Source organism: Eurytemora carolleeae, unplaced genomic scaffold (assembly GCF_000591075.1).
Source record: "Eurytemora carolleeae unplaced genomic scaffold, Eaff_2.0 scaffold1892, whole genome shotgun sequence".
NCBI classification, from domain to species: domain Eukaryota; kingdom Metazoa; phylum Arthropoda; class Copepoda; order Calanoida; family Temoridae; genus Eurytemora; species Eurytemora carolleeae.
In genome coordinates this window covers 467-23161 of record NW_019397780.1, presented here as the reverse complement: position 1 = coordinate 23161, position 22695 = coordinate 467, and the positions used below count along the sequence as shown (strand labels likewise).

Sequence of the window (22695 nt, the reverse complement as noted above, 5' to 3'; positions counted from 1 at the left end):
TTTAGTTTGTTACAGGAAAAAACAGGCATTCAGACAGTGCGCCTGAGGACTCAGGCAGTTAGTATTAAAGCCTTGTTTTAGGCCTAAAGGGAGGGCTTTTGGTATGTAGAAAAAGTAAGAAAATTTCAACAGCCTCAGACCAATACTTTTTGAGTTATGTAAAAAAACTACAAGGGGGGGTCAAATTGACCTTCCCCCCCCCAGCAGGAATAGGGTTAATTAACTTCTTTCTCTGTTAATTAACTTCTTTCTCTGTTAATTAACTTCTTTCTCTGTTAATTAACTTCTTTCTCTGTTAATTAACTTCTTTCTCTGTTAAATAACTTCTTTCTCTCTTAATTTTTTTCCTCTGTTGTAAATTAACTTCTTTCTCTGTTAATTAACTTTTTTCTCTGTAAATCAACTTCTTTCTCTCTAAATTTACTTTATCCGTTGTAAATTAACTTCTTTCTCTGTAAATTAACTTCTTTCTCTGTAAATTAACTTCTTTCTCTGTAAATTAACTTGTTTCTCTGTCAATTAACTCTTTTCTTTATAAACCATCTTCTTTCTCTGTTAATTAACTTCTTTCTCAGTAAATTAATTTCTTTTTCTGTTAATTAACTTTTTTCTCTGTTAATTAACTTCCTTCTTCATTAATTAACTTCCTTCTTCATTAATTAACTTCCTTATCTGTAAATTAACTTCCTTCTTTGTAAATTAACTTCTTTCTCTGTTAATTACCTTCTCTCTCTCTTAACTCACTTCCTCCATTGTAAATTAACTTCTTTCTCTGTTAATTTACTTCCTCTGTTGTAAATTAACGTCCTTCTCTGTTAATTACTTCTTTCTTAATTTCTTTACTTATTCTCAATTCCTTAATCAAATCTTCATATTCCTTTACTTCTTTGCTTTATTTTGCCCCTTTTATACATTATACAATTATTTTTCCTAATCTTTTGATAATCTTCCCCCGATTCATTTTTTGTCCCCCCCCCCCCCCAATAACTGCCCATTGTATGTACTGGCATTAAAATATCTAGGATACGATACGGGCTGGTTAGAATATTAGAATACGAAATTTGAACTGCATGATGATCGCGCGATGTTAAAACAATCATCAGAGCTGGTCTCCTCTCATTGAGAATAGTTTAGTTCGGTCTAAGCATGGAAACTAAGAAAAGGGTGACTGGATTTACATTTATAAATTTTGTGAAGGACTTTTTTTTCCTGTTTCTGGGAGTCAGCAAACTTCTGACTAAAAGTATATTTTTTGTGGTAACATGCAGCTGGAGATTTGTCGTGAACCAACAATATTCAAGAGCTCTACCATTCATCGGAAATCTTACGAAGGAAACAATTTTGTTATTTTCATTTTTTATCACCTCCCACAGTTTTTAACATTTTTCTTGGAGAAATTACTGTTCGTCTAAGGCTGTAGTAAATTGCAATGCAATATTCTTATTTCTTATTTTTTGTTTTTTTCATATTACTTTAAATCTATAAGGGTTAGACTTAACTTTTTCCTAGATATATTTTTCCTAAATCTTGTTTTCATATCGAAACTTCCAATTTAAAAATATTATGTAGATCAATTTTGTTTTTGAATTACAAATCTAGACTTGAAACTAAAGGAAATATTTCTCGAATTTTGTTTCTTTCTTCATTTTTATCAGTATCATTCCTACATAAGTTTATAAAAATCTATTTTATATAATTTCCATCTTTCTAGGGAGCTTCATGCAATTTATAAAAATTACTAAAAACTTTTGAAAAAATGAGTATCTTTTCAAAATAAATGAAATTGTTTATTTTCGCAATCAGGAAATAGTTCTTTGCATCCTTTTTGTCTTTGGACCTTACACATTACTTGGTAACGTTTTCATTATAATACGCAGAACCAACTACAATGTGAACCAAGAATACGTTGAACCAACTACAATGGAACCAAAATACGCCGAACCAGTCTGCAACGAGAACCAAAAATACGCCGAACCAACTACAATGATAACCAAAAATACGCTGAACCAACTGCAACGAGAACCAAAAATACGTTGAACCAACTGTAATGAGAACCAAAAATGCGTTGAACCAACTACACTGAGAACCAAAAATACGCCGAACCAACTACAATGAGAACCAAAAATACGCCGAACAGTTGCCATCTTTTCATATTTGAAAAAGTACGTTCACAATTCCTTTAAGGGAAAAGAAGACGACAGGATTTCCACTGTTTTCTGGTTCTCTTTGTAGTATATTTAAATATCTGAAATTTGAACGGTTTAACGCTGACGGATAAACCCTATAATGGTTGGGGAGGGGGGGGGAAGTCTTTGCATTTTCTATTCGGTATTTCTGTATTTCCAATAACGGTAACTTTCATTGGAGACCCCCATATATTCGTTGGAGACCCCCCGATTCTCGTTGGAAATCCAAGATTTTAATTGGAGACCCCAGATTTTTGTTGGGGATCTCCAACGAAAGTATGGGGTCTCAAATGAAAATTTGGGGGTCTACAACGGAATGTGGGGGTCTACAACGGAATCTGGGGGTCTCAACGAGACGTCCACGGGAGTCTAAAATGAAAGGGGTCTCCAATAGTACTCCAAATGATGATGATTTTTCCCGGACTCTGTTGTAGCATGTTTTGATGTTTTTGAATGTTGTTTTCGAGTTGCTCTAGCTTCCATGAAACAATCGTTAGCAGGCTAGCAGCTCGTACACGGCTGGCACCAGAAACCATTTCTAAAGTATCGTCCGCTAACGCCGCTCATATAATTGAGATTGTTTATGAAAGGGATTGAGAAAAAACTGAAAATAACGTTAACAACCGGGACGAACGAACAAATATCTTGAAAGTTAATTTGAACGATTTTAACAATTACTGCTAAAGGGACAGACCGGCAATGTAAGGTACAGGGTGTCCCAAAAAACATGGGAATTCAGTGACGAATTCGATATCGTCTTTTCAAATAATTCTTTGATTTAGTTTAGTGATACCTACTGAGAAAGCTGTAATCTGTAAGAGTTTCGTCTGCTATGTTTACATTTTGTTTGTTTATGTTTTGACTGCATACAGTTGTACTTAGTAAAACAAGAAAATTGCAGTATGCAAACAGAGTAAACTTGTCTGTCTTCACTGTTCATCTTGCGGAGACATTATAGACACATCTTTACAGTCTTTTACCCTTTTCATAAAATAAGCTCTAGCAGACATAATAATATTATGGCTTTTGAAATTAGGTATTACAATGCTAATTCATAACAAAGACGATATCAAATTCGTCACTGAATTCCCATGTTTTTTGGGACACCCTGAGCCTGAAATTTAAAAGAGTATCGTTGAACGAAACTTCCGAGTTTCCTTTTTGGGGTCTTATTATTTGTGTAGATTTTGATTTAAGAGATTTGATAAAAATGGTAAGATATAAAGGATTAAATAAAATAATATTTCAAAACAAAACTATCGATATCTACAAAACTGGGTAAACCCATTTGTGAAACCCGGGTTCCAAAACTGGTTTTCATAACGAAACCCTGTCTTAAGTTTTGGGCTCTGTAGTTAAACTGAGTATGCAGTGTTGTGGATAAATTCTTTAGGATTCATTTGCGACACATAAAACGTTTCCACGATGCATAATTACTGAGTTTGAGTGCATAGTCGTCGTCATTCAAACTCATGAATTTGGGGGTAAGTTTTCAGAATCGTTTTTTTAATTACTAAATAACGACGACGAAAAATAAAGTAACACATCATATACAGTAAACTAATTAGACTAATTAGGAACATGTTTCTCAAAAGAAATTTGTCAATAAATCAATGCTAGAGTCAATTATTTCGTTTTCATCATTATATTGAATTTCTTATGTTCTATGAACTTATTCGCAGATTTCTACAAACTCTTCAAATGTCGTCTTTTTAATAAAAATTCCAGAAAATCTTTGTGAATAATTGAGATATTATAGAAACTAATAATCGAATAAGATTACTTATTTTCGATGATAAGATTAATTTTTATTTTCTCAACCTGTTCCTAAAGAACTGATTGGTTTACTGTAGAATTTTGTTTACAAAAAAACAATTCTGAAAACGTATCCACCCAAAAGTACAATTTTGAACTTCGACTATACGCTCAAAATCAGGATTTACAGATATTTTTATGTCTCAAGTGAATCCTAAAGAATTTGTCCACAACACTGCATACTCAGTTCAATTCTACCTTACATGGCCGGTCTGTCCCTTTAAGCAACGGCTAGAAAAAGCCTAGATGTGCCTTGGCTTTGGTTCAACATCAGTGCTTAATGCAATTTAGAAAGAAAATTAAAAAAACATTTAAAATCAATTTTAGAATTTTTCTATAGGTGTGGTATTTAGCGCTGCTGGCATAGTTGCCATATTCTGTTTTGTTGCCAAAACTTTAAATAGGGATCAAGGCATCGCTCTTGACATAGGTAACACCTAATATTTTTTAATAAAAAATAAATAATAAAATTAATAAAAATCTGACATTGTTAATATTTGCAGGTCTTCATGTTGCCGCAACTTTTATAAGAATCCTTTTTAAGTAAGAATTTTTTATTTTCAATCATATCAGTAAAAACAAATTAAAAATGTTCAAATATTTGAGCACCAAATGTGTACTTACAAAGATTGTTAAAAAGAAGTAAATTACATTCTAAATGTAATTTAAATATAGCTTTTTATATCATTAAATCCAAATTACATAATCGATAATCACTCTTCTTGAAGTGCTACTAAGAAGAAACAATAGGTTCAAGGTTGTAATGCAAGGAAAGTTAATTTCAGTTGCGTATACTCTGCGTACATATTGAAGCCATTTTTCTTTGGGCGGAATTTGTAAACAAGAATAGATGCATCAGTGTTCGTTTAGTATCCGAGGAGGTTAAAAGCATTAAATTTTGATATTTTTGATAATTCACATTATAGTTTCCGTCTTGTGTTTACATTACCGCCCAGAGACAGTACACTGCAGTACAAAAGATGCATACACTTCTGAAATAAATTTCCTTGCATTATAACCTTGGGTTAGATTTTCTACTATTACACCGTACAACTTTGCTTATTGCAACTATTTTATTCAAAAACTTCATTTTAGTTTTGTCATTCAATCATGAAAGGCACATTGCCTTATTTAAAAATAAAATACTTTATTATCTAATTTCTTTTCTAGGATTTGGCATGGTCAGGAGTTTCAAGGATTGTCAAATATTCCAACTTCAGGTAATTGGATTTTTTTCCCGACTATGTGCCATTTTCCAAAATGTGCAGTAAACTAACAAATATTACACACATGTCATTGCAAACAATGAGCATTTAGAGTTCTTTTAAAAGTTAAGACTCCAATTTGTGCATTTTCAAAATGTTAATTTTTTAATATTCTTTTTCAAAGTGCGCATGCGCAATTATTAAAAGTGCAATTTTTGCAAATGAGTATTTTGTCTTATTATGAAGAATTAGATATTAATTTTAATAACTTAAACAACTGTTTTCAATTGCGGTTTAACGGTTTTATGAGTGCCGTTGAGAATAGGGTATTGATATCTGTGCATGGAGGATCGCTTGAAATTACGCTTACAGTCCCTTTAAATAAGTCTCACAAATTTAAGGTAAAACAAATCTGAAATGAATATATTTAGCTTTTCCCCTTTAAATACCAGATGAAACAATGATAAAAGTACAGTTGCGTAATCAATATGGAACGAAATGAGGCCATCCATGAACATTGCTTTAAGATTCGTATCTGGGTGTTTTAAGATGGAACCATTGTTTTTATCGCATACACTTGTCACTCCTTGGACAGGATGCATTCAAAATAAATAACAAAGGCGCAAGGGGGGGGGGGTTAAAGTTTTAAGTATTGAATTAGGCGCGTCATAGGAAAAGGAAATTTTAAGAATGAATTCTTTGATTCTTAATATTTCAGGGGGAGGGGAGGGGGGCAGAATACCGCTTAAAGAGCTATAGTAGACCCCCCCCATTTTTAAAATTGAGATCTTACCCTTTTGGTTAAATAATAGTTCTGTCGTTTTGAAATCTCAAAATCATTTTTTATCATCTGAGATTGAGCAATTGAAGTTGAACCACTCAACTTAGAATCTCAAAACTAATTTGAGAATATTCCCGTGGGTCTCCCGAGTTTCCCAATCAAAATTTGAGGCAAATCGGTCAGGGGTTCCTGAGTTATGATCGGAAAAACAGAAAAACAGAGATTATAACTTTATATATATAGAGATAGATACCCTGTATTCTGTAAGGAAAACAGTCCAACATTTTGCTCAAATTTTGAACCTAACGTTGTTGTCAGGAATACTTCATTTTGATACCCTACACTTAGCTTTCGGTGCGTACTTTAAATAATCTGCGCGCGCGTGCGTACTCTTGCTTAATTAATAGTGGGTTTTAGTGGAGACGGTATCTCAAATATACCGTCCCCAAAGAGAATAGAATATATATTAGAGTGGAATTTAGACAATCCCTCTGTATGAATTTTGTCAGTCCCTTTCAGCCTGAAAGGGAGTTCATATAGTCCAAATCATGTAAATGTTCACAAATTATATGCAGAGAGAGTAGTCCCTAGACTATCCATTTCAATTTCAAATTTTTTAAAGCTGTTAAATAAACTTTTAAATGAATTAGGCGAATAAAAAACATCATTTGATTTTTAGTTATAACGGAAAATCATCGTTTGCAAAGTGAAAGGCATAGAGTCTATGTGAAATGATCATTGGTCAAACCCACACAATCCACGCCAATCTACAAAACTCCAAGCAAATTCACAAACTTTTGATGAAATTTAGATTATAAATATTAATATTACATTAATATTCTACAACGTCAAATATATATTTAGTGCTGTATTCGTGTAATATAATTAGGGTTTCCAATTGGAATTCCATTGCGCGCAAATCACATGGCGCGGAATGGAGCGACATCGTGCGGAATTGCGCGGAGCTTACAATTTTAAAATTTTTTTGAAACTTTAAGAGAGACCAGAGGGATTTTCTTACCAGGTCTCATCCCTTGTACCATGTACACTGTACAGCTGTACAGCTGTACTTTTAGCGACCTTGCAAATTATCCCGTGGTTTCAAGATTTACTAGATGTAAAATTTATATTTTTTTCCTTCATATTGGAGGAAAATTGGCAAAATCCTGATAGTTTTTGCTTCAGAATTTGCACAGATTGCAGTTCCCGATCCACAACGATACCCTTGAAACCTTTATCTCATCATAATAATGTTGTTTTTCTAGCTGCTCAATTTATAGTGTTCGATACTGATAATTTAAAAATGCTTTCCTGCAGTGACTATTTCCAATTCACTTTTGTAAAGAACCCAGAATTAAAATGATCAGTTTTTCAAATTATAAACAATGATATCTAATTCATACTTAATTGGAAAAAGATGTTAAGGGTACCGTTGTGAATCGGGCATTGTCATCTTTAAGAGTGTAAATGTTATAAGGATCTGCTCTGATCGTGTGGTATCACGGACCTATGCCTGTCGATTATTTAGCTCTAATTGCAGAGGTGCAATACCAATATGGCCGCAACATCAAATCCATCATAGACAGGTAAATTTAGTTCAGTGTTTAAAGGGACTGCAATTTTTTCAGAATCTCAACAATTTCGTTAAAAAATCATTGTCCACTGTGATTTCTGCTTAAGAAACAATGTAGAAAATGGCCCGAACTTAATTTTTATGAATGAAAAAATGAGATCTTCCATGTTATTGAACAGCACAAAGTTTAAAGGATATTGTTGTCCCTTTCAGCCTGAAAGGGAGTTCAAAGTGTACAAATCGTGTAAATGTTCACAAATTATATGCAGTGGTGTTCGTTAATACAGTATGTTCCCTAGAACAGGCATGTACTCTGCCCTCAGGGTTATGTTGAATACCAGTGGGGTTTAAAATTATATTGATTAATGTTTTCACATAAAGATGAAAAGAAAAAAAACAGGTTGTTTTAATCTCAACTTCAGTTTTCTCTGTAAATGTTATACATTTTTTATTCATATTAAGAAATGTTTCAAAATTGATACAGTCTGACTGTAGGGTTGGGCATCGTTTCCGGGGAACGATTGTTCTTTTTTAGGAACAAACAGAACGAATATGGGGCGCTTCAGGACTGGGCGTCGTTATTTGGGATTGATAGTTCTTTCACAGGAACGAACGGAACGGAATGGAACGGAATGGAACGGAATGGAACGGAACGGAACGGAACGGAATGGAACAGAATGGAACGGAACAGAATGGAACGAAATGGAACGAAACATAACAATGTTAAAAAATTGGGAACCAGCGGGGTTTTGATAAATTCTTGCTTGTACTAGATGCTTAAAGATGCTTCCATGGAGCTGGTTTTTCATCAATAAACTGGGTTGCACGTGTGATGGACCGGTAAGATCAAGTGAAAGTTTTTTCAATATGTTTGTCAGAAAGAACGTAAATTTGTAAAAATTAGTCATGATAAAATCGTGTTACTACACCTTGCACATAAAATACACCATTATAACTTCATTAGTCATTCCTTTTATACCCACAAAGAATGAGGCTTCCGAAACAACTACAGAAATAACATTGGGGGTTTATTTACTTGCATTATTGAACCCTTGCAATTGTACACATTTTATGTCAATTCATTTGAGTATATAGTTTAAAAACTTAACTATTGACATAAGACCAAATTCAGCATTAAAATATCCTTGCATTGAATTTTATATTTTCTCATCCTTTGATAGAAACTCTTTTATTAAAATATCTCCTCTCTTGTTTTATTTGGTTAAAATGTTCAATTAAATGAAGATAATAAATCAGTAAATGTCATTTAAAAACTAGGAGTTCTGTGTAGATCAGCTGAAAGCTGGTCAGCTCATGGGGGTAGCACCTGGGGGTAGTAGAGAAGCTTTGTTTGGAGAGGTAATTGCGTGATTGTTTGTTTGTTTGTTTGTTTCATTGATTGATTGATTGACCATGTTTTATTTTTACTTTAATGATAAATTAATTATCGTAATAATAACATTTTACTGTTTGGTAGACTGTGTTCACTTTGCTATTTTTTTCTTCAATTAACTAATTGATTATTAGTTGTTTCATTTTGATTTTGTGATCAATTTAATTGTTTACTTGGTTGGATTACATTATTAATGGATAATCTTTTGATTAGTTATTTGTTTAAGTATTTAACTGAGTTAATTATTATTTTTACTTAGTTCATTAACTTATTTATGAATCAGATATATAATAGATTGATTAACTAAATTATCTCTTTAAAATTCCAAGAATCCTTTTAAATATTTGAACAGCTCTTTAAATAAATTCACTGAGCAAAATTAAAGCTGGGGTGATTTAAGCCCTTATGGTAAAAAATTTAACATTTTTTTTCATTTGATTGCCATACTATTGGGAGAGTAACATACAGCTGATATTTTAACTTAATGAAGGGCAAAAGAGCAGTTATAGTACTGCTTATCAAATTGATTATTTAGTAATTAGGGGTGGGTAGCCATGGATGCCCCACACCGAGTTTTGACAATTTTTGTCCTCCCCAGGATATATCGCCCACTTGGTTATACTGTGATTTTCAGCATTCTCGAACCCATTTTCAATTTACATACCAACAAAAGCCATTTTTGATGTTTTACGTCATGTTTTTCATATTGCTGAATAAGCTAATTATTTTTTTAAATATTTGAACTTTGCACACAGAACATTTAAAAGTTAGAATATTAATTGGTTTCTATATTTTTATTCATGTATAGAATGACGTCTACAAAAATCCCCCTCTTCTATAAATGTACATGTTAACCATTATGTCCAATGATTAAAGGCCGGTTCTAGAAAGATGACTCTTAAGAGTGGTATAAGAGCGGTATTAGCTAATACCACTCTTATACCACTCTTAACGCTAATACCAGTGTTTAGGAAATTCGGATTCTTTAGACGCTAATGCTGCCTAATTCGGGGTAGGATTATCTAGCATAGAACAGCTGAAGAGTTCTTTAGTCATCCTAGCTAATACCGGTTTTATCATCCATTCTATAGAAATTTTCCTTTAATGCGCATGCTCGAGCACTTAACTCAGCAAGAATTTTTTAAATAATTGAAGACGACTTTTAATGATATATTCTTTATTTATGATAAAAGATTAATAATTCATGCAAGTATTTAATAATCAATATTTTTGGTGGACCTCAACACGTGACCCCAAGGAAGGTTTATGAATGATTAAAATTTAAAAAAACTTGTGTTTAAAATTTTTAAGTTTATCTCAAGTTTTTTTTAATATTCAAAATATCATTTAAAAGTAGAACCCACCTTTAAATATAGAGGGAGGAGGGGGGGGGGCTTATAAAATTATTTTCCATTCTAAAAGTAATCATTCGTTTTTTATGTATCCCTGTATTTGATGCATCCCTGTAATTCATAAGCTTTCTTTTCTCAGAAATTTACCCAAACCAAACTAATACTGGTATATAAGGTAGATTATCCTACCTAAATCCACCCTGCGGCTGGATTTAGGTAACACCACTCTTTGTAATACCGGTATCATGCATAATACCAGTATTTACACTTCTAAAGAACGCGTAAGGTAGATGATCTACCCTTAATACCACCAAGCAGGATTTGTAAAGAGTGGTATTTAGCTCTCTAGAACCAGGCTAAGGAGTCTGTACAAGTGTACAATTCCTCTGTACAGACTGTCCATCAGCATTCTTTACTATAACCTTTCTAGTTTCTTCGTATTATTCAATACGAAAACCAAAATCAAGGTATTGTTATTTAACAGTACAAAGATTACTGTCTCTATTTTTTAATCTTATGGATATACAGGGTGTCCCACGAAACATACAGTTATGAATAGTTTAGAATGTCTTTTTCCATTATTTGTTCAGTTGTTTGATACCTAAGATGTTATATTAAAATTGATTTCAAAGTAAAATATAATTAAGCAAAAGATTTGTTTAACTAAAAATAACTATTTATCAAATGTAATGCTTCGTGGGACACCCTGTATTATTAATATGAAAACCAAAAGGTATTGTTATCTAAAAGTACAAAAATGAGTGTGTTTAATTCATAAGCTCATAGATATATTCAACAAATATATAGACCAGGAAGGCCCAACTCAGATATACGCAAATTGTGTACTGTAAACTGTGGGAGGAATGTAAACAAATCCAGTGCCCCCAGAGCAGTTGAAGAGAAAGGATTAAACACTGATAAACAGAGTGATGTTACAGTCAAAAACAAAAGAAACTAGTTAATATATTAAGTTAGTGATGATACAAATTATTTATTTAAATATGATTTTTGGGTTTTAGATTAATATGGAAAATTTATTCATGCTCAGTGAGATTTGTTCAACTATATAGGAGAAGCAAGGTAAAAAGATTCCCACTTATCCTTGTTTCCGAGGTTTAACTTTGTTTTAAAATTTAAAACCTTTCCTCTCAATGTTTAAATCCTTCCTCCCAAGGTTTAAATCCTTCCTCCCGAGGTTTACATCCTTCCTGCCAAGATTTACATCCTTCCTCCCAAGATTTACATCCTTCCTCCCAAGATTTACATCCTTCCTCCCAAGATTTACATCCTTCCTCCCTGGGTTTACAACCTTCCTCCCAAGGTTTACATCCTTCCTCCCAAGATTTACATCCTTCCTCCCAAGGTTTACATCCTTCCTCCCAGGGTTTACATCCTTCCTCCCAAGGTTTACATCCTTCCTCCCAAGGTTTACATCCTTCCTCCCAAGGTTTAATCCCTTCCTGCCGATGTTTGTTTCCTTCCTCCCAAGTTTCACATCCTTACTCCCAAGGTTTAAACCCTTCCTGCCGATGTTTGTATCCTTCCTCCCAAGGTTTAAACCCTTCCTGCCGATGTTTGTATCCTTCCTCCCAAGGTTTAAACCCTTCCTGCCGATGTTTTTATCCTTCCTCTCAAGTTTTACATCCTTCCTCCCAAGGCTTACATTCTTCTTACCAACGTTTGAATCTTTCATTTTAAGATTTTAATCCTTCCTCCCAACATTTGAATCTTCCTTCTAACTTTATTATCCTTCCTCCCAATGTTTAAATGATAAATTTTTTCTAAAAATACCTATTTTCATAGTTGTTACTTCTAATCCTAAAGAGAGTGATCAAACATAAAATGCAACTCATTCTTAGTCTTATTCCCTAACCGGCTAACTTTATCTGTTTTCAGGAACCTATGAGTGCGGACAATTCAGCACAAATAAAGTCCTCAAAACAGCACAAATATATGTTTGTGGATTTATTGCCAAAAAACTCCATACAAAAGTTCCCGGCCTTGTCAGAGGCAGTGAGGATAAAACAAACTGTGATTGGATAGACTGAAAATCAAGAGGATCCCTGGTTTATCCATCTAGAGAACTTTTAGAAGAAGTTGAGAAATAAGAGAAAATATTTCCAAAAATACATGGAGAGTCACTGGATAGAGGTCGAGATCCAATCGAAAAAAAAACAATTCCAGCTATTGCTGCAATAAGCAATCGATGGCCTCGGGAAGTTATTAAACTTTTTGTAAATGTTAGATTTTTAGTAGACTGAAAAAAGTCAATGTAATCTTTAAGGAAAAAAGTAAAAATAATGTCAGAACACTAAAACAGACTGCTCAATTTATGTTTTAGAATTATGGAGTAGTTAAAAAGCTGGACGGTCTTCCTGTTTTAAAATGTATAAGAATAAATATATTATGATATGGATAACATTTTTCTCGAATTTTATGTTAGAAGGTTTTATTTCTTAATGACTAATGGGCAATGGGCATTTCCCGAAAAAGTTTTTAAAGGTACCGAATTGTGAATCAGGCATGCATCTTTATATATTAGGGACACAATTATGTGTGCACTGTCCAGTCCTGTTACGCATTGTAATATGTCTACAGTTTCTCTTTGCATTGATTCCCATAGAGTGAGGAATTGTTTTTGCTTTTAATAAAACATCCCAATTTTACAATTTGAATATAATCTTGGATATTATCATTTCCCTCTCCTGTCTTAAAAGCATATACTCTCAAGTAACAAATAGTCTTTCGTTTTATAATCAGTATTGATGTCTACGATAGCAATATATCTTATTATAATTGATGTTTTGCCCCTGAATTCTTTGTTTTGATCGCCTCCCACTGCAGTACACAAATTTGACGCATTAGATATGGCATCAGTTCCTGGTCTATATATTTCTTGGATATATTACTCAGTAGGAAAACCACAATCAAAGTATTATTATCTAACATTACAAAGATGACCGTCTTTATATTTTAAGCATCATAGATATATTATTCAATACGAAACCAAAATCAAGGAATTAATATCTAACAGTACAAAGATGACTGTCTTTAAATCTTAATCTCGTAGATATATTATTTAATAGAAAAACCACAATCAAGGTATTGTTATCCAACAGTACAAAGATGAATGTATTTCTTAAGCTCATAGATATATTATTTAATACGAAAACCAAAATCAAAGTATTATTATCTAACAGTACAAAGATTACTGTCTTTATATTTTAAGCATCATAGATATATTATTCAATACGAAACCAAAATCAAGGAATTAATATCTAACAGTACAAAGATGACTGTCTTTAAATCTTAATCTCGTAGATATATTATTTAATAGAAAAACCACAATCAAGGTATTGTTATCCAACAGTACAAAGATGAATGTATTTCTTAAGCTCATAGATATATTATTTAATACGAAAACCAAAATCAAAGTATTATTATCTAACAGTACAAAGATTATTGTCTTTATATTTTAAGCATCATAGATATATTATTCAATACAAAAACCACAATCAAGGTATCTAACATTAAGATGGCAACATCCAGGGCTGTTTTCAGGAATTTGTCTTGGGGAACTTATATTTTTTTTCTCTCCAGGGGGGGGGGGGGGCTCAGGAATTGTTTGAGCCCAAAACCTTCCAGAAAACCATAGATTTCACTGACAATGTTTCAACGAAAAATTTAACCAATATGTTCTTTATATTTTGGTAATATTTTTTTTAAAGTTATTAAGTTTTATGATTTTAAACATAGCATGGAAAACTCCAGTACCAGGGCGACTTTGAAGACGTTAGGGACAAACAGTACAGTACACATACAGACTAAATAAGTTGTGAAATGAATCAGCCCCTTCTAGAAAGATTCTAGTGATAATGTGTGGGCGGGAGGAGGATCCGCCTTCTTTTTACCACTTAAACCTGGACCTCGAAAAGTAGATATGATTTGGTGCTTCAAAATGGACTAAAAGTGTTCCCAAAGAAATGTCTAGCTTTCTATGCATAGATATGCATCAATAAAATAAACCTGTTTCTATCAATATTTGAGATTTAAGTTCACAGAGATAGATTTTTTTCGCAAAATTTAGCTTCAATCTGTTTCGCAAAACAATTTTGCGAAAAAAATAATGCAAAAATTTCGCGAAAAAAATAATGCGAAAATTTCGCAAAAAATAATGCGAACAATTCGTGAAAAAATGCAAAAATTTCGCGAAAAAATGGAAATTATGCAGTACAATGAACTTATAAATAGGAGTTTTAGCTCGTGTCAGCTCGTTTTAGCTAGTTTTCGCGGGTTTTAGCTAGTCTTAGGCTCTTCGCTGGTTTAAGCTAGTTTTAGCTGGCTTTAGCTAGTTTTAGGCTCTTCGCTGGTTTAATCTAGTTATAGCTGGTTTTGCTAGTTTTAGCTGGCTTTAACAGGGTTTAATTGGGTTTATCTGGTTTTAGCCAGAGAAGAGATTGGGTTACGAGAGAGGTTTCAAAGACAACTGTACAGTTTTTATTCGGTCTTATCAAGAGCTTCCAGCCAAATAAAACGTTTGTGAAAATTTGTTTTCATATTGTGCTAACTTGTTCACAAAATTTCGTATTTTTACGCAAAAATGAATATTGGGAAAGGAACCAGAATAGTGTGGGATTTAAAAATAAAATATGCGAAACAAATGTTACAGTTGGGAAACCCTGGTCTTGTTTCTACATATTTACAATTATTGTACACATTTTGGCCTCATAAGTGCATTGACGAGACAAAACAAAATCAACAATTCTAGATGAGGTTGTGTTTTTAACATGTTTCTGGTCACCATTAACAGTTCTATACTTTTTTTGGTAACCCTTTGTAAACCACGATTGGACTCTTATAAATGTGATTATGAAGACGACTCTAAAAATTGGGTTATGATTTTAAATACAGTCGTCGTCGTATAAATCTGCTCAATGAAGACGACTTTCGATTTCAAATTTTTGTTTCTACCCAAATTTTGAACTTATAAATTTGTAATTTGAAAACAGCTTGTTAGAAATCAAAACGTAGACAGAAAAGTCGTCTTGATTGTATTAATATAAACACCGATCACTGTTGTACAACAAATATGAGATACAATAACATAATATATACTGGTACAACGTGATAACAGCATCAAATACACACAAGATTGTGGAAATGTCGTCTTTAACAGTGTTATGCGTGTGCATGTATGATAATGAATAATAATAACGTGATCAAAAATATAATTTTCATAGAATTCATAGGATGTTGTAAATTAAAATAATAAATACTTAAAACCTGTTTATGAAATATCCTGTTAATTAAATAAAAATACAATGCTATAAAAGGACATCTGAGCTAAGATTTTAGAATCTTATCCTGAGGAAACCCCGGTCTTAGGGTCTACTTAAAGCTCAACTCAAGACTAGGGTTTTGGATGGCCTTGTGTTTAGTAAAACCAACTGGTTTCGCTATTGAAGGCTCAGGTCTTCAACCGTTGATGATTGTAAATTTTGTTTAATCGATTATATTTGTACATTTAAAATCTTTTTATTTGAAGTGTCAAATTTTATCAAAGGTATGATATAAACAGTCCAAAATTTCGACATATACATTTCCTGGTCTGTCTGCTACAGAGAGAAAGCTTTCTAACCAGTTTCTCAAAGGTCGAATCAGAACCAATTCTAAATTGGGGTTTACTTCTGCGTTCGAGTCTTTCAATTTTCAATAAGCTTTGTTTACTCGGGTTTAATCTTTTAAAATCTCAGCTCTGATTGAACAAAAAATTCTTATTTTAATTTCAGGAGTTTAGTTTACAGTGGGGGAAAAGAACAGGGTTTGCTAGAATTGCAATCGAGGCCAATGTTCCAATAATTCCTCTTTATACAGAGAATATTTCTGTGGTAAGATTTTTTAATGATGCTCAGAGCTCAGAACTTATGAATCCCATATTCTAAATCTAAAATGTATTTTTTTGAAAATTCTTTAAAGAATAGATGCAATAACATATGTTTGTTACATTTTTCAAAAGTAAAAACAAGTATTTTTTAAAAAATTGTCTGACCTACTATTTGAACATTTTTTAAAGCCTTCTTTCCCCCCTTACCATTAAACTTTTTTATAAGCTGGTCTTAAAAAGTAGGACTACATGTATCACACTCCCCTATCTCAGGAGTGTGATACATGTAGTCCTACTTTTCAAGGCCAGCTTATAAAAAATAGGAAGGCTTTAAAAAATGTTCAAACAGTAGGTCAGACAATTTTTTTTAAAATACTTGTTTTTCCTTTTGAAAAATATTACTTACATATGTTATGCTTCTTGAGGGCAAAATCAGAAGATGGCCCTTTCTATATAAGACAAAAATAGCCCTTTTGTTTGAAAGTCACCCTTTTTACTAATATCAATTTTAGCTTTTAAATATTGCTTTCATGCTGCCATTTTTTCTTCAAACTTCAGAACGCTTTATAATTTCTATTTGTGATAGGCCTACGCTACCATGAAGAGCTTTAGACCAGTTTGGAGATATATATTCGAAGCTACAAGATTACCTATTATTCCTATTTGGGGTGGATTTCCAGTAAAACTAACAACACATATAGGTAAATAACATGAATTTTTCGCTGAAAGAGAGTGTTCGCTAAAATTGTATCATACAGGGTGTCCCAAAAAACATGGGAATTCAGTGACGACTTGGATATCGTCTTTGTTATGATTAGCATTGTAATACCTAATTTCAAAATCCATAATATTATTATGTCTGCTACAGTTAATTTTATGAAAAGGTTAGAAGACTGTAAAGTATTGTCTATAATGTCTCCGCAAGATGAAAAGTGAAGACGGACAAGTTTACTCTGTTTGTATACTGCAATTTTCTTGTTTTACCAAGTACATCCTTATGTTTGCATTCAAAACATAAACAAACAAAATGTGAACATAGCAGACGAAACTCTTACAGATTACAGCTTTCTCAGTAGGTATCACTATACTAAATCAAAGAATTATTTGAAAAGACGATATCGAATTCGTCACTGAATTCCCATGTTTATTGGGACACCCTGCAGTAAATTGTGAATAAATCTCCAAATACAAACTATATAGCAAATTCTCGTTTTAAAAAATCTTAAAAACTAAAATCATGACTGATTTATTATTTGAGTTTAGTTGATAAAAAGTTATTTCTATTTCAGATCAGGACAAAAAAATGTGTAAATTCATTTCTTTAGTTATATATATCAAATATAAAAATTGTTTATCAAAGAATAAAAAAAATCAGTTTAGTTAATATACTGTCAGATATTAAAATATTGTACAATTTAAAAGCAAACTTATAGAAAATGCAATTTTAGTAAATGATAAAAAGTTTAATGTTTTATCAAAAACATAAACTTAGACCGTAAAAAAATCAATTTAATTTCAAATAAATCATTCAGATATTACAACCTATAGTCATCGATTATCTTTCGCCTCATTTATATATTATTGATTTTTCATAACATGTTTTAATTGTTATGATCTGAGAGTTACTTTAAAAAAAACCATTTATTCCTGTTTCGAGGATTTTTGGAAATGAAGACGACATTTTCATATTTTCTAGGAATGTTCGAAAACAAGTTGTAAGCTAAATATTATTTAAAAAAACAAAATCAAAACTAGTATGAAATATCAAATATATACAAATGTGGCGAAAGATAATCGATGACTATAGGTTGTAATATCTGAATGATTTGTTTGAAATTAAATTGATTTTTTACGGTCTAAGTCGTATGTTGAAATTTTCTCAATTTGTATTGACGCCATGTTATTCGGTATGAGACGTCTTTAACAATTTTCTCCTTATAGACGCAACAGATAGAAGTAAGATTAGTAGCGATAAAAAGCGCTTTTTTATCGCATTAAGCCTATACCCCCTTTCATTTTTCACGAACACTCCCTTTAATCCCGATTACTTAATCTGAATTTCCAATGGACACATGCTTTTTATTTTCTTCTTAAACCGTTCTTTTAGATAACCATGTACTGGAATACGACGAATGCGGGAAAGTTTGTAAATTGTGTTGACCAATCAGAGACTTAATTATAAACTCTAACCAATGATCGACCTCCGTAAAAGTTTCAAGTTCTTAAGTTTAGGTTTATGTCGGCCATATTGGAAATATGTGATTAACTGTAAATATACGAGAAACATGTTAATTATTTAATGAAATGAATTGAGCCTTTGTCACAATCTCTGATTTTCTAATCCCTATATCTTTGCAACCCAAAGTCGTAAACCTTTGATATTTCAAACTATGAATCTTTTTAGACAAAACATTCTAAGCTTGAAATATCAAAGGTTTACGTAATCAGGTTGGTAAGATATTGACATTCGAAAATTTGAGTTTGTGGCAAAGACTCAATTCCTTTGAGTTCGGGTTTTTTTTTATAATTAATGTAGTAGTGAATAAATCGGTGAGAAAGTGAAGGCATCCTTTCGTTTCTTAACAAGACCACGCTGATTGGTTAAATTTTAAACTTTTTCTTGGATAAAGAATACATATTAACCTAATCTCGGGGATCCAGTATTGATCTCGATATGCACCATTCTAAAGTTTTCAGCTCTGATCACCTTGTGTGTATAAAGACTAATTTTTAGATTCTATTAAGGTGTTCCAATTTACCCAGTTCCAAATGAAACACCTGAGACACTAAGAGAAAAAACAAAAGCTGCATTACAAGGTAATGAACAAAATGATACAGGGTGACCAAAAAAAATTGAGACTTTAAAGGCGACTGTTGGACATTTTTTAATTCCCTGCTTCTTACATCTGTAAAAAAAGTTCTTCATATTGCAGTGGAATTTTAACCGCAAAAGAAAGGTTTGATATTAAAAACGGCAATATATATAACACAACAATGCATATTTTTCCATCTAAGCAATCTTATGCAAATAGGTCAGGGTGCATTTGATTGAAAATATTGGGTGACATGTGTCTGTGTACACTGCACAACTTGTATTGTCCATGTTCGCGTGCATCGAAAAAGTGAACTTGAATTTTACAGTCGTCTTTATATTCCACACTTTTAGTTTTATGAGTCTCCTGTATGACCTGTATACAAAGAAGGAGGAACATTGAAATTTTCATTATCAAAACTTTTTTTTTAAAAACTGTTTGTCGCAGTCTTAAATTTATCTTAATAATTGTAAACTTTTTTTTAGAAATGATGGCAGTTCATCAGAGTAAAAATATGACCGTAGCAAAGGGAATATATCGAAGATTTGTTTCGAAACCCCAGATCGAAAAAGCATTTGTTGTTTAAAAAATTCAAAACAATTCTGCTCTATATGTACATGTAACGTATCTTTAAAAGTTGGAAGGTAATTATTGTTATATGTTGCAAAAATGTCTTTTTGATAAAAACAGACAAATAATATGGGATAAATTAAAATTTCCATTGGTTATACTATTCAGAGAGGAATTCATTTCATAAATAAATACTGAGCCCGCGATTTAAAAACTTCGGTTCGAGCCGTAATCCCTTAAACCCGACTTTAAGACCCAATCTTCGGCCCAAGTCTGACGACAGCTTGTGTCACGTGATTGACAGCTGTAAGATCTTCGGCTCGACTTAAGGAGTTAGGCCCAATGAAAATAAAATCGACCTTGGTTGGTTTTAATAGAGAATAAGGCTCAATGTTGAGTTTTGTTCTCATAAAAACCCGGAATGTGCAATTCCTATGAAAATCCGCCAAATACAAAATAGAATATTAAACCGGTTTTTGAACTCAACTATGTGGAAAAAAAGATGCAGCTTGAATCCGAAAGCTCAAGTCGTAAAAAAGGCTCAACAACAGCTTAGACCCGAGCCGTATTTTCCCGAGTTTTTAAATCGCGGGCTCTGAAAAGATATCTGTAGTTTTGATAGATTGTTAGTTTTTTTTCTAACAATGCAATACCAGTTTTTCATGAAATAAAATTTTAAAATAGATTTTGTTAAATTTGATTTTTTATAAATTTAGATTTTGTATTACTATTTTACACTTTATAAAATAACGATCAAATCTATTTTTGAAGAATAAAATTATGTGGATGACATTTTTTTCATTTTAACCGGCATGAACTCTAAAAATGAGATTTAGCACTTTATATAATATAATGCCACATATGCATATTCATTATATGCATTTGTAACATCAAATTTTTCAATATTATGTTGAAAGGTTTCAAGTTTAAAAAGTTTAAATTTCCTCCTGATTGTTACAAGTATTAACTTGTAAATATAGAATTTAGTTAAAGTTTTCCAAATTTTTTCATGCTTTCTTTATCACAAGACAACAGGGAAGGGTATTATTGCAAAAATTAAACAATGATTCAATGAATAAAAAGTTTTCAGTATTTGTAAAAATACACAAACCATAAACAAGCTGGGTCCTATAGTACTCTCATTTTAACACTATCATCTTGAACTTTCTTGAATTTTAAAGGGTTAAACATATAATGACCGTTAAAGTTATCTCATCTCTTTTGAAACAACCTTCCTCTATCCTCAATAGTAAACATGAAAATGAGTTGACAGAACAGTAGGAACTAGAAAATTAGAGTTGACAGTACAGTAGGAACTAGAAAATTAGAGTTGACTATACAGTAGGAACTAGAAAATTAGAGTTGACAATACAGTAGGAACTAGAAAATTAGAGTTGACAATACAGTAGGAACTAGAAAATTAGAGTTGACAATACAGTAGGAACTAGAAAATTAGAGTTGACAATACAGTAGGAACTAGAAAATTAGAGTTGACAGTACAGTAGGAACTAGAAAATTAGAGTTGACAATACAGTAGGAACTAGAAAAATGTGGAATAGGAAGACAGAATTAAAGAAATACTTAAACCAATTACGATTGGGGAGGGGGGGGGGGGTGCCCCCCCCTTATGGGTTCTTCTGAATAACTTAAAAACGGCCGATATTAGAACGCCAAAACTTCTTCACATTTTTAACATAAAAGCTGTTAACAAATTTTGCTAAGTGGGTAGAGTGGAGGACGGTCAATTACTGGGTTGGTGTTTCAAAAAAAAATCTGAAATAGTCAATAACCTTTTTACTTATCAAGGTACAGGGCTAAGACTTAAATATTTAAAAAGCCCTTGAAAAATGGGTATAATAACATGTGTCATAAGTTAATATTTGTCAAAAGTAAAAATAATTATTTTTAAAAAAATGTTCAACCTACTTTTTGAACTTTTAAACCATTTAAGTCAGAGGTCTAATTTTTTTTGTAATGAACATGCCTTGAAAAGTTTGACTAGGGACAACTATCTCAACTCTAAGGGCAAAATCATATGGGGGGGGGGGACTTAATTCAGAAATGGTATGTTTAATGTAAAAAATTTGAGTATTTCTGTAAATGTCGTAAAACTTAACCCCTGAATGGGTATTACTATGAGGCAACAAATGGCCGTTAGATGGCAGTCAAAAACCTTTCATGAAACTGTAGCATGGCGTGCCGGGAAACTATAAACGAGTAGAGCATATGCGCAGTCTGGTTAGTCTGTGGCAATTGTCAAAAAATTATGGATTGCGTGAAGACGACATTTTGACCCAGGTTTGTTTTTAATTGCCATGATGCATCAATCGTCATTAAACTAATACATCGTGCTTATCTAAATGGATCATTGACAATATAGTTATTAGAGTGAGTCCCCTTTAGAGTTGATTTTTCAAAATAGGTATAGACTCCACAGACAATATAGATTAGATTCAAAGTCAGAAAATATACTTTTTTATCACAAAATTACTCCAACAACATTTGAACAAAACATTGAAGAATTGATCAAATTTTTTAGAAACATAAAAAGCTTAAAGAACATGTTGTATTTTTATATTTGAAATCAGAGAGTAACTATAAGAAAGAAAATTATCACTAAAATTTTTCTGTTTGCACAAAAAAAAGATATTTCTCAGCCTGTATTTGAAAGATTCCTACCTCATGAGTTTTTTCTTTATTTTTTCCTCTTCCTCGCCCCAATATCCCTGAAAATATTAATTGAATTGTTTTTTTTCAATTTGTATTTAAAAATTTTTCGAAGATTACACAATTGATAATTGACATATTTGCACCATCATGGATTCACAAATTTCAATTTTCAAGCTTTTATTAGTTTATGTCAAATTTATAGAAATCAACTTTAAATACAGATTTAAAATTTTTTGTAATTGCTAAAGTTAAAAAAAAGTGGTCGACGATTATATCAATACAATGAAAACAACTTTTTTAATTTAAGTTTTGATTATTGAAAAGCTTTTTTCTAATTAAAAGTTCAAAAACTGACAATTTCTCTTTGTTTCCACGTTTTGTGTATCCATGATGTTTAAAAGCTTGATATAAATCAAAATTGTAATCGAAAGTCGTCTTCACTATCCTCATTGT

The 22695-nt window shown here is 32.0% G+C and overlaps 2 protein-coding genes and 1 long non-coding RNA gene across 3 annotated transcripts in view; 2 read left to right on the top strand and 1 right to left on the bottom strand.

Moving 5' to 3' along the window:
* The window catches only part of LOC111715876 (protein unc-13 homolog 4B), a gene marked incomplete at its 3' end in the record, with an annotated part of 39739 nt that extends 17437 nt beyond the window's left edge, over nt 1-22302 (bottom strand). The window contains exon 1 of the mRNA XM_023491274.1: nt 22252-22302. The remainder of the gene's footprint in view (nt 1-22251) is intronic.
* LOC111715877 (transmembrane protein 68) lies at nt 1127-19821 on the top strand. Its single transcript, XM_023491275.1, has 12 exons — nt 1127-1332; nt 1804-1852; nt 4342-4431; nt 4505-4544; nt 5172-5221; nt 7465-7573; nt 8334-8400; nt 8839-8919; nt 16095-16193; nt 16776-16890; nt 18935-19006; nt 19488-19821. The coding sequence occupies exons 1-12, from the start codon at nt 1147-1149 to the stop codon at nt 19586-19588; spliced, it is 1059 nt and encodes a 352-aa protein (XP_023347043.1). The 5' UTR covers nt 1127-1146; the 3' UTR covers nt 19589-19821.
* Nucleotides 11109-12356, top strand: LOC111715879 (uncharacterized). The gene is made up of 2 exons (XR_002768328.1): nt 11109-11385; nt 12202-12356. It is a non-coding gene; the product is annotated as an uncharacterized LOC111715879 (long non-coding RNA).
* Nucleotides 22303-22695: the final 393 nt, after the last annotated feature.

Excerpts from the sequence above, each read along its gene's own strand:
- LOC111715877 (XM_023491275.1), top strand. The coding sequence starts at position 1,147 with ATGGAAACTAAGAAAAGGGTGACTGGATTTACATTTATAAATTTTGTG. Across the intron at positions 1,333-1,803 it reads TCATCGGAAATCTTACGAAG|GAAATAGTTCTTTGCATCCT; the intron begins GAAACAATTTTG and ends TTTCGCAATCAG. Across the intron at positions 16,891-18,934 it reads AAAACTAACAACACATATAG|GTGTTCCAATTTACCCAGTT; the intron begins GTAAATAACATG and ends GATTCTATTAAG.